At 35.9% G+C, this 11,672-nt stretch overlaps 1 protein-coding gene and 1 non-coding gene across 3 annotated transcripts; both read right to left on the reverse strand.

Annotated features, from left to right (window-relative positions):
- Positions 1-567: 567 nt before the first annotated feature.
- Positions 568-647, reverse strand: TRNAL-UAG (transfer RNA leucine (anticodon UAG)). Its single transcript has one exon. It is a non-coding gene; the product is annotated as a tRNA-Leu (tRNA).
- Positions 648-1,895: 1,248 nt separating this feature from the next.
- LOC118050731 (extra-large guanine nucleotide-binding protein 1) lies at positions 1,896-9,028 on the reverse strand. 2 transcript variants are annotated; one of them, XM_035061174.2, is made up of 8 exons: positions 7,248-9,010; positions 7,008-7,145; positions 6,816-6,920; positions 6,511-6,684; positions 5,098-5,272; positions 3,807-4,039; positions 3,200-3,363; positions 1,896-2,678 (listed from the first exon to the last, which is right to left on the reverse strand). In XM_035061174.2, exons 1-8 carry the CDS (start codon positions 8,442-8,444, stop codon positions 2,102-2,104), a joined length of 2,763 nt encoding a protein of 920 aa, XP_034917065.1. In that variant the 5' UTR covers positions 8,445-9,010; the 3' UTR covers positions 1,896-2,101. The 2 variants fall into 2 exon arrangements, with proteins under 2 accessions (XP_034917065.1, XP_034917066.1); XM_035061175.2 differs by having other exon boundaries at positions 2,542-2,678; positions 3,112-3,363; positions 7,248-9,028.
- Between the last annotated feature and the right edge of the window lie 2,644 nt (positions 9,029-11,672).

The raw sequence follows: 11,672 nt of genomic DNA on the forward strand, positions 1-11,672 counted from the left end.
AAAAATAAACCGAGAAAAAAATGATGAGATTTACAAGAAAAAAACATCCAAACTCAAATTATAGCCCAATCCGGGATTAAAATGAAACTGTGTGAGAGTTGCTTCGATATGATCCAATCAACTTGTTTCGTCTAAAAATAACCTGAATGATTGGTAAAAAATGTTTGAGGATAAATTTTTTTTAAAAAATAATGAAATTAAAAAAAAAAACTCTAGATCCAATTTCTTATCTAACTCAAGTTTTAAATAAATCGTGTGAAAGTTGTCTTGATATGATCTAATCGACTTTGTTAATTCAAAAAAAATTAAAATGACTATTAAAAAATTAAAAAAAATATAAGGATGAAATTAGAAAAATAATAATAAAATAAAAATAAAAATTAGAGAACCAAATTGAAAAGAAAAGGAAGGGGAGGAGGCGCTTGATTTCATCAAATTAGGTTGTAGAAGGGTCTAATGAAAATATCTTTCTGATGCATCGAGAAAGACAAGAAGAAAAGTAGAAGAAGACTTCTGAGTAGTGTGAACGGACCAAAATAGGGCAAAAAAGGAGGGTTGATTGAAAACTGACAGCTGTGGGATTTGAACCCACGCCCTTTCGGACCAGAGCCTAAATCTGGCGCCTTAGACCACTCGGCCAAACTGTCTCTTGATGTTAAAAGCGTAAGCTTATTTAATTTAAAGCTTAAATAGTTTCCTGGCCCATCGACATAAACTGCATCCAATTGGAAATGGACGGGTCGCCCACGGGAAGTGAGCCTATCTATGGACCCTTTGTTTGTATTCGGGCATTTCCTTCAATAATGGAAACTTCGATTATTTTGTCTCAATAATTCTATGGGCTCTGTAGGTATGTGAGATGATAACGATCTCCTTCTCCACTTCTATGTTCTAAGCATTTTACACGTGGCATCTTCTTAACCGACAAAAATAATGGCGACCCCTTCAATTGGGAAACCCTTGCATCTTCTTGCTCGTACCAAAACACCAGTCTACTTCGATCCTCCTCCTGCCATGTTGTTATGATTATTTAATTTTAATTCCATTTCAACAAGACTTGACTCCTGAAATTACCCCTCGTGGAACCACCACCTCTGACTAGGATACTCATAAACTGAATTTTTTAATATTTATATTCTACTAGTAAAAAAATTTCATATTTATATATAACGTGTGATTTTCAGAACTTGGATGAAAATCATGAAAAAGCAAGCATTTAGGGTATGAGCATTCATACCCTAGCATCTCACTCGGAAAGATATTCACAACCATTACAATGGAATATTCAAATATAGGGAAACTATATCCCTTCTTCCCATTTTTAACGTCATCTAGGAGCGACCACAGGTAGATTTTCTTTTGGTCAACAAAAACCACTTGCTCGGAACTGCACACGAGTTTTTCAAAACTCACCACTGGTCTTCCCCTCTATATAAACCATTCAGCTCCAGCTCTCTCCTCATTCAGCAAAAAGTAACATTAAAGAAATCAGGGTTCAAGTCTTTTGAGGAGGGAAATGTCTGCAGTTGTGGAGATATGGGTGAGCGAGCTAGCAAAGCTTAAGGAGAAGGTTACACCAAGAAAGCCCTTCTTGTCAAAACCCAAAGAGGGAGGAGTTGAAGATGAGAGGGAGGTTAAAAAGAGCAAAGTGGTTCAGGGAGAAACTACAATGTCCGAGGCCACAGTTTGCTTGCTTATGGACAGGTTTGCACCGGTATGATGAAACAGTGATGTGAAGAAATGTCTATGGTTCGTATAGAGGTGTGTCTGTAATGCAAATAGGCTCGTGTTTGTACTTCGTAGGGCTTCTCTTTTACTAATTGATTAGTTTTTTTTCTTTCTATATATTTAGTTGTAATAATGCTTGTGTATTTAGTTGATCCAAGAGCAGCAGCTGCAAAATTTGTGAATGTTTCAGCTTTTCAGAAAAATGCTATTTCTTTAATGTTTGAAATATTTGTGATTTAAGCTCTACTTCCCTTTCCTATACATGACTGGCTCATGGACAATATACACAGATTTTGCGAGGAAGTCTTGTGAATAGCAGGCTGTCCTCTATTCCCTTCAGTCGACCCTGTATGTGATTACAACATTGTTAAAATCATGAGGATGAACTTGCCTCTATGCTAGTCGAAGATAACTCATTGTTGGGGTAGTTAAGTTCCTCTTGCTCCCACTTCAGAACCTCTCTTGCATATTTAAAAGCTTCATCAACATTATCAGGTTCAAAACCAGTAGCTAGTGAAACATACAGCTTCCTGTCAGTGAGATCTCTGAACAATCTCTTGAACTTTACTGCAATATATTGGGAGGCACGACGTGCCAATGAAGGATTAGTGCTTCTGCTGTTGTTGGGATTGTAGCCAATCACAGGATTGAAGTCATCAAACCATTCGCATTGAGTCAGCGGAACCTGTTCAATCTTTTCCTCGAGCAGGTCAAACTTATTCAGTATAAGAAGGAACTTCTTCTCTTCAAAAGCTGGATGAGTGGCCGTGCGTTCAAATAGTTGCCTGCTTGCAATCATCTTGTTGATGAGAACTCCATTCTTGTCTTCAGAAAACTCATCATAATCAATCAATGAAACGCAAAATAAGACAACATCAACATCTTCAAACATCTCCAGCCTCTTGCAATTTCCTCCGAGGGTTGTCGGATGAACTCTGATAAGTTGATACCTGGCAGGTGTACATGACCCCAATGATGTCAGGGAAGGAGTGGATGAATCTTTTATTTTTCTTTGAAGGAAAAATAAACCGTGTTTTTTTTATTCTGATCAAGACAAAGTTTAACAATTTACAATACATAGTAATCAACTATGGAATATATGATAGCAAACTTCTGTAAGAACTCCCCTTGCAATTATATTACATGGAGGAGAAAAATGAAGGAAAGCATTCAGACAACAATTCCGAATTATTGAATCATATAAAAGAGACTTTCTTTATTGCTCTTGATGACCCTGAGAAGGAAGAAAAAAGTGTGGAAGCTGTAAATGGGGTGACTTTGATTTTAGCGGTGACTTCTAATCAATTAGCAGATGGCAAGTAAGACAATTGCATTTCAATTAAGTCAGAAATTGTAGTGAAGAGATTTGGACATATAACAGACCTGGTCAGGAAATGCAGGGCACTTTTAAAATTTTGCATGACATCAATCACGCAAAAAATGTAATCGGCAATGTGCGAATAGAACTGACCTCAGCAAGGGATCATGCTGATAGCCAATATTCTCGCAAAAATCTGGAGCCACCTTAGGAAATGAAAATTCCATGCTAGAAAGCCCTTTGGATGAACCAAAACCCTCAGCATACAAGATGTCCATATCAGATGGCTGATAGTCTGGCCTTGCAACCTCAACAGCCTAAGCAGGAAGACATCATAAGATCTTAAAGACATGATAAAAAGCTGTTACACCAATCATGTATCATGCACTTGCCACATTCAGATTCTAATGATTCTACCTCCTTACAGTAATAGGGTCACAATTCAAGGAAATGGGATTTAAAAAAGTGAATCAACCAGGTCCTGAGACTTCTAATGTTCAGGAATAATTCAAATAATTGAAAGAATGGCTTCTCTTTTATCTCCCCATCATGATTTTCACACACGTATGCCAGCTATGCAGAGCAAGACAAAAAGCCCATAACCAATAGCAAACTTGATGTTTTGAATTAGAGTCTGAACACGCGCGCGCGCACAAAAAGAAAAAAGAAAAAAGAAAAAAAGGGAAAGGGGGGAAATACAACATGTTTTAAGAATTGTAAAATCAAAAGTAAAAAGGCAAGGACATGAAGCATGTTTTACCCGTTCTAAGAAATAAGTAGCAACCCTTGGTAGCGATTTGAGTTCATTCCTCCTGTTGTATGTGGCTTGGAAGGCTCCATCTCTCCGCAACTCCTCAACAAAAGGTGCGTATTCACGAGCAGCAGCAGGGATCATGGATTCTAAATTGCCAGATGCTATTACTTGGAGGAGCCAATCTGAGAAAGCTTTCAGTTTTGGACCAATAGAATAGATTGTTTTACAGTCAATCTGACCTGTAATATAAGTTGAAACTAAATAACTTCAGATCATAAATAATTCTAAATTGCTGGAGTCAATTTTAACTCCAAACTTACAATTTATAGAAGATACAAAAATATGACGGTCAAGTTAGCTAAAATATAAACGTGGAATCTTGTAAAATGGGAAGAAAAATAAAAGGAAAAGTGGATCTGAAACAAGAATCAAACAATTCATGAATATAACTGATGCCAAAATAAAATAGGTTCTAGCATGATTTCCATTACTTTTTTAGGGGAAAGATACATTTTGAGTAACCTCTCTGAGTTATGACATAAAATGAATAACCAAGATTGCTTTTAGTCAGCAAGGCTCGAAAAGTGTCACTTCAGAGAACTTTTTAGGTCATATAGCATAACTCATACGTTCTTTCTACAAAACCAGCCTTTGGTAACATTCACAAGAACCAGGATCACAATTCCTACTTTTCTTATGTCATTCATCCCCAAAAAACTTGCACCTTACATTTTTAGTTTCCAGTCATTAAACAACCATGGGACATCACACTAAAGCGAAGCATAACAAGTCAACAAACCCTCGCATTCTCTCCAAAAAATCTAAACATTTTACCCCAGTTTATTGAACCTAGCATGCTGCATAGGTTTATCAAAACCAATCAGAAACCAATGACCACTGCCAAACATTTAAATATCATTCTAGTTACCATCAAACTTCTACCCGACACCAAGAAAGGACAAGAAAAGAGAAAGAGGAAGAAAGAAAGCTCAGATTCATCTTAAACAATTTACCCACCAAGAAGCTGCCAATATAATGACTAAGAACTTCGCAATCAATACAGTAGGTTAGCAGTCCCTAACTATAATGGATGCTGATGATTTAGCTTTCAGACTTCCAACAGGAAGCATTCCTGTAGGTCCATAAGCTAAAGAGATTTTTGATAATCCACAGTGCAAGAACTGGGAATTTAGGCACCATCCACATATCTTTGCATGATTTTTGCAAAACAGTGGAGAAAAGACCATGGATCATAAGCTTCAGAGAGAAGAAGATAAAAAATCAATGAGTGTTTTACCTAAAGAACTATGCCGGTGCACAACCTTTCGTCTTTTATCAATCAAGCATTCTTCTTCGAATCTTTCACGCCCCTCAAGCAGTATACCCAGATAGCCATACAAATTGCATTGAATAATAGACTTGATACTTTGACGCTCATCTTCAGAAAAAGGAATGCTGTATACAATTCTTGCCTGAAATAAGCAAATAATTAATTAATTGTTTGGGTTCTTCTTGTGCTGCCACAAATGGAGGCAGGGTTTAAGAAGGCTAAAATAATTATCAGACAAAAACTGTTAAAAGCAATGTACAAGTTGCATTTCCTGTTTATGTTTAACATGATGATAGCACTTGCACTGCAATGCAGAGTAAAATTATTCATGTTAGTATGTAAAGCAGTATGGAGTGTCTTTTACTTATGGATGGCATGATGTTGTGCAGGAAAAGCATGTCCCACAGTTTGCAGGAAAGCAATAGCATATGCATGTCAGAAGGCATGACCAACTGCTAGGACAGCATTGCATTGTTCAGGAAATGTATAGCATTCTGCACAAAGGTTTGGCCTTTTGATACAATGTTATGACCTTGCAACAAAGGGATGGCATTTAATGTATCATCTAGGAAGGCATAACCATGTCCCAGAAAGACATGGCCTTCTGCAATGAAGCTATGCCTTCAAGGAAATGGTATGGCATGGTATGATCTTGTGTTAGGGAGGCAAGGACTTGTGCTTGAATGGCATAAACTTGCGCAGAAATATGATTTCTTTAATTGTATGCATGTTGCCTGTGTGCGATAATTTATGGAACAGATTATTTAGTTAAGTTAAAGAAGACAATTTGAACTGGACAGAAAAAAAAAATTGAGTAAAGCTGATGCAGTGAAGACCACTGGTACTGGCAACTGTCTCTTCTGCACATAGATCATAATTGAGCACAATAACATCCACAGAACAATCGAACCTTATGGAGACTTAAGAGCTTCATCTCAACATGATCTAGATGGAGCAATATTGAAGATTTCAAGAATGCAATCAACTTGGCACAGGCACACTCATTCAAGCATGTAAAAACATTCAAGCGTACAACAGAACATTTCATATATTTTTTTATGATTTCACTTACATGCAATTTTTGTATGCTCTAAACATAATGCTGTCTAAAACTCTAAAATTAGGTGGGTTTTAGCTGTCAGTATAAACAGAAGTTCTGTAATTTTCCATGGATTATAGTTTTTTGATAATTAGATGGACTCTCTAGTTGACATAAAGTTCTTCAAATGGCAGGCACCAAGGAGAAAGTTAAGGTAATTATGAAATGGAGCGGAATTGGAGAGAAGTGACTTCATTAGGAGCCGACAGAGCTAGATTTGTCACACATTAATAGTAACATAAGCATAAGATTATGTTGTTTCAGTCCCACTGATTCCTTACCTGTTTAAATATGGTACATGTGCCGGATTTTTCAAGACCAACCAGAAGAAGCTTATAGAGTGTTTTCTGCTCGAGTTTGTTTGCCATAACATCATTCACTCCTTCCCCACTTGGACTGACAGAATTAGGAGGAGTTGGCAGAGACAGGACAGCACAAATTAGCTTTATTCCAGTCTGCAAAGAAAGTATTTCCATTATTGCTTAAGTTTTGATAATAAGATCAGCAAGTAAAATAAGCATAAATGCAAAAGCAAGATGGGATTGAAGTAAATCAACAGATTTCCCCAGTACAAATGCAAACGCACCTTTATCCATAATTTTCCTTTTATGTTATTCATTCCCTCTTCCTGGTAAGCCCCGTCTGCACTAACCCAAAGGTGAGTTGCTCCTTCACATTTCACCCCTGCCCACTGCAAAGATTAAATGGAATGGCATCAGTCTTACATGCTTAAGAAAATAATCATATAAAACAACCAGATAGTGTCCGGCACAACAACCTGCAGCATAATGAGCTCTGCTTTAGTTATCTTGCGATTATTTATCATTATGTTCGTATTTCCATTGCTAGCATCTTCCTGGATGTGACCCCCGACAGTCAATTGGGGACTGATTATTTGACGAGGCTTGTGTCCTTCCTGTTCAAACATCCCAGAAGAATAAACACAATGCAGTACCACAAAATTGAGGTAATTGTATATCTAAACTGAAAGACAAAATTAAAAGAAAGGGATATTCACCTTCCCCCATAAACCAGATACTTTATCGTACCAATAGTATCCTGGTTTTAGTTTTTTGGGTGGGTTTGGACAGGTCAGCAGTAGGAATAACTCCTGTTTGGAAAGACGCTGTCGATTTACATAAATGAGTTCTGGTGGTGGCTGATTCACCACACATGATCTCTCAGAACGCATTATCTGTTCAACTTCGACCACAGGCAATAGTTGCTTTAGCATCCGAGAGCATTTACCCAAGGTCTTTCGCCTTGACTCATCAATCCTCTTACCAATGCAAGTAACACATTTTCTTCCTTCTGGCATTGATCCCATCGCTCTTATCACACAATTTGAACAGTATTTTGCACCACAAACAATGCAAACCTCCTTCTCCGTAAGCCTACTTCCCTTCATGCAACGATAGCATGTCCCTTTCTTCCCAGGCCTTACAGCTATATGCTTCTCATGGACACTACTGTCAGTGTTAGATACATCAGATTCATTGTCCACTAAATAATTTGATTCAGGTTCACGGAAAGTTACAATTGATGGCCTTCTGACATGACCAGGAGCTTCTTCATTGTGATCCTCCTCTTGGCAAGAAAAAATCTCAGATGAATTAATGTGTGAGCTTTCAGATCCTATCGCTTCGTTATTTGCGGGATTCACATAATCGTAAAAGTCTCGATCTTCATTTTCGCTACCGTTATCAGGCAATTCCGACACTTCCAAGCTTCGTGGTAATTCACCAGAACTAACACAACCACTGAAAAAATCCAATCTACCAGAACTTCGTATTCCATCAGATAACTTTGCTCCGCACTCGTCATCGTTTGCACAAAGCGAAGCACTCGAGACATCTACTCTAGATGCTTCACATGGCATGCCATTTCCATCCATGCCACCATCCGTTTCTAAGCAAACAGTCCTATCTGAGACTAAGTTTGGCTTCTTCGACGGTTTCCTGGGAGACTTTACAATAGGCTGCACAACTGGCAATGAAACATCAGTCAACAAAGAGCCAGAACCGATCGCAGGAGAAGCAATTGGGATCTGCCTAAAATCAATAGGCACTACTCGAGGAACATCACAAGTAAGCAGAGGGCCAGAATATGGCAAAGCAAATGAGTATTCCAAGTTTTTAATCTTGTCGTCGTCATCCTCCTTTTCTACATGAATCGGAGACTGAATAGGCAAAATTTTCCTCAAGCCCCCAACCATCTTACAATATTCTTCCTCTACCTCTAAAACTCAACAACAAGAAACCCTAAAAGACGCCGGCTTTTTCAATAACCTACGAAGCAAAGCCACTAGAATCAAAACCCACCAAGCAAAACGAGTTCTATCAAAATCCCATGAAGCAAAACCACTTAACTCAAAACCCCATGGAGCAAAAAGACCTGCTTTCATTACCCACAATCAATTATACCAAGAACCCATGAAGCAAAAGTAATACCTCCATAAACCCAGTAACAAAAACCATAGAAAAGTGGCCAAAAAAAGAAGGGAGAAATGGTTATTCGAAACCAAAGTCCACTTTTTGAAAGTTGTTTAGAAACAAATAAGAGAAAGTTCGAGTCTTTTTCTGTTACCAGTAGTAGAGAAGAAGACAGCAGATGAGGAGCCATTTTCAAGTAGTTATTTTGTGCGTCCATGTTTTTCCAAGTCAGACGCGTTGAACAAGCAGTTTCTAGGAATTGACGATGGGCGATAGAAAATGGAAGAAAATTTTTCCCTTGTTTGTTTGGCACTTTTGCGGCCCTGGGGTTGTTGACGTTGACTATTTTGGCTCTCCTTTATCGATCATTCTGTTTTTTTTTTTTTTTTTTTTTTTTTTTTTTGCTTTCAACGACATGTCATGGGACCTTGTGTGAATCCATCTAAAACGGAAGCAGGCATGGTCTCTTTTTTTTTTTTTTTTTTTACAAAAGAATCTTTTGTCAGACCTGGACCAATTCTTGATTACCTGACACATTCAAGAATAAATTAAAAAAAGAAGAAGTAATTGCCACGTTTTTGTTCTGTTCTGTTTGAAGCTCTGTCTTTGCACATGCCTGTCTTCTTCTTCTTTTTTTACAATTACTGAGATAACTGCTCCCTTGTCTTGGATGTGAAAATGGGTCACTTTGATTTGACTCTCTGGCTCTGATTCTTGGCTTCTTTACATGCACAGGGCAGTCTGTTCAGCTCAAGACTTCAAATTTTCTGTCATGTTTTTCTTTCTGTTGTTGTTAATAGTATTATTGGTTTTCGATTCTTTTATGAGAGTTTTGTTTTGTGTTTTCTTCTGCTATGGATGTTAATTTTAAATTTAATGGCTTTTGATTTCTAATTCAATTCTGTTGTTTTGTAATTTTCATGGCTATCAGTTGGTGCTTTCATTTTCATATCCCGATTTTGGCTGAGATTATTTTTTAATTTTAATAGTAAGCTCCAGATTTGGGTTTTAAATGGGGTTTCTGTGAAGGTTGATAACCTGGGCTTTTCATGTTTTTTCATCGTGTCTTTTCCTTTGAGTTTTGTTTTTTTTTCTTGTGCCGGTTAATTTTTATCAATTTAAAACTCTCCCAAATATATATATATATATATATATATATATATATATATATATATATATGTATTCTTTTGTTCAGCATATAAGAAAAACCACCTCCGACGCCGCCGCCTCCTCTGCTTCTGGTTTCTGCAGCTCTACTCTTCGCCGTGTTTAGTTTGTTTGGTAATTACGAGGATAATGATATCGAGACCCCCCCCTTGGAATTTAAAAATCATAACAAAACTATGTTAAAATTGGATCTTTGTTGTTTATTTTTTTTTTATGATTTGTTGAGATATCAAATAAATGTTTGGTTGGTTTTTGATTTTATAAATATTTTTTATTATATAATTAAATATAAAATTATATTAAAAAAATTGTTGAATTCAATTAAATTCATGATTTTTTTTTTAAACCCTGGAGCCTAGAAGTCTATTAGACCGTAACTAATCCAGTCGAACTGGGATGGCCCACTAAGGGGTAAAGCTTTTCTAGTGATGGTGTACTCCATCCACAAGACTTGTTAGTTATTGAAATAGTCTTAGTTTGCCCATAAAAAATGAGTCTGATCCAAGTATTTAGAAGAATTACTAAAAAAAAAAAAAATTCATTTACTTATATAAATAGGGATATAACACATATAAAGATGTAAATTTTTATCATTAAAAGAACATAGTTCTTTTTTTCTCTTTTCTTATCTTAATTTTCTGCATTTACAAAGATATTTATATTGTGAAATATCACTTTGGTTCCAATAATTGAAGCGGCAATAAAGTAATTGTTTCAGGAATAAGAAAGTAAATTATCACAAGTTTTTATTTTCAATTTATAAGATTCAAACTCGAGACCTTATTGAAGGGGAACAAACATCGGATCTCTTGAATCAACTATCATTTATGATTAAGTTCATGATTTAAATCATAAGCTTGACTAGCTAGTTACCTTCGGTTGGTCAGTAATTTAACTTTATAATTTATTTTAATTACATAAATAATTCTTGATTTATATAATTAAATGCATGTATAAATTTTTTTTAATTTATAATTGAATTTTTTTTGTTAAAAAACACTTAAAAATGTTAATATATTCATTTTTAATATTAAAAAAATAAATTATCCAACTTGTGTCAAAATATGAGTCAGTAACTAGTTATGCTATATAAATTGTCTTAAATTTTCATAATAACTGGTTTGTTTACGAATGCATCTCTAATTTTTTTTTAAAAAAAAAATTCTTCTTCATCTTCACTATATAGCCTGCTAGAGGTTTTGCCCTTAACATTAAAAAAAATTCCTTCTCAAATCAAATAAATTGTATAATGATGAATAGTTTGAAGATTCACCACATCCATCAAAAAACAATTATATATATATATATATATATATATATATATATATTATTTTAATATATTTTTAATTGAAAAATAATTTTATAAAAACACCTTATATTACAAAACACATACTTAATCAACGGTGGATAGATTTTGAGTTGCAAGTCGTCTACTTACAAGAAAAGCAACGACTTGTCGTCTAGATCTTTACCACGAGAGGCAAGCATGCAGAGGTTGTTTCTAATTCTTAAATAAACAAAGGAAGAATCCATTTTTTTTTAATTAATGTCAAGATTGTTCAGTGTGAGAACTGAATGTTAATCAATATCCATAATCCATGAACAGAGAATAAAAAAGGCACGACCCAGTCAGTCATTTCACTGAGTTCACCAGCCAACCCTTGAGAAGATGATCTCACATTGACTCGGAAGTTTTCTCCTTATAGTATGTAAAAACTAAATCTTAAGAAGAATTCCAATATAGAAAGTCCATTTTAACTGTCCGTACAAACCATTCTATCATCCAATGACCATGCTTCAAAAGCTAATTGTGGGTTGCGTGACCACGTGATCATGAGGTTCGC

Source organism: Populus alba, chromosome 4 (genome assembly GCF_005239225.2).
Source record: "Populus alba chromosome 4, ASM523922v2, whole genome shotgun sequence".
Lineage (NCBI taxonomy): Eukaryota > Viridiplantae > Streptophyta > Magnoliopsida > Malpighiales > Salicaceae > Populus > Populus alba.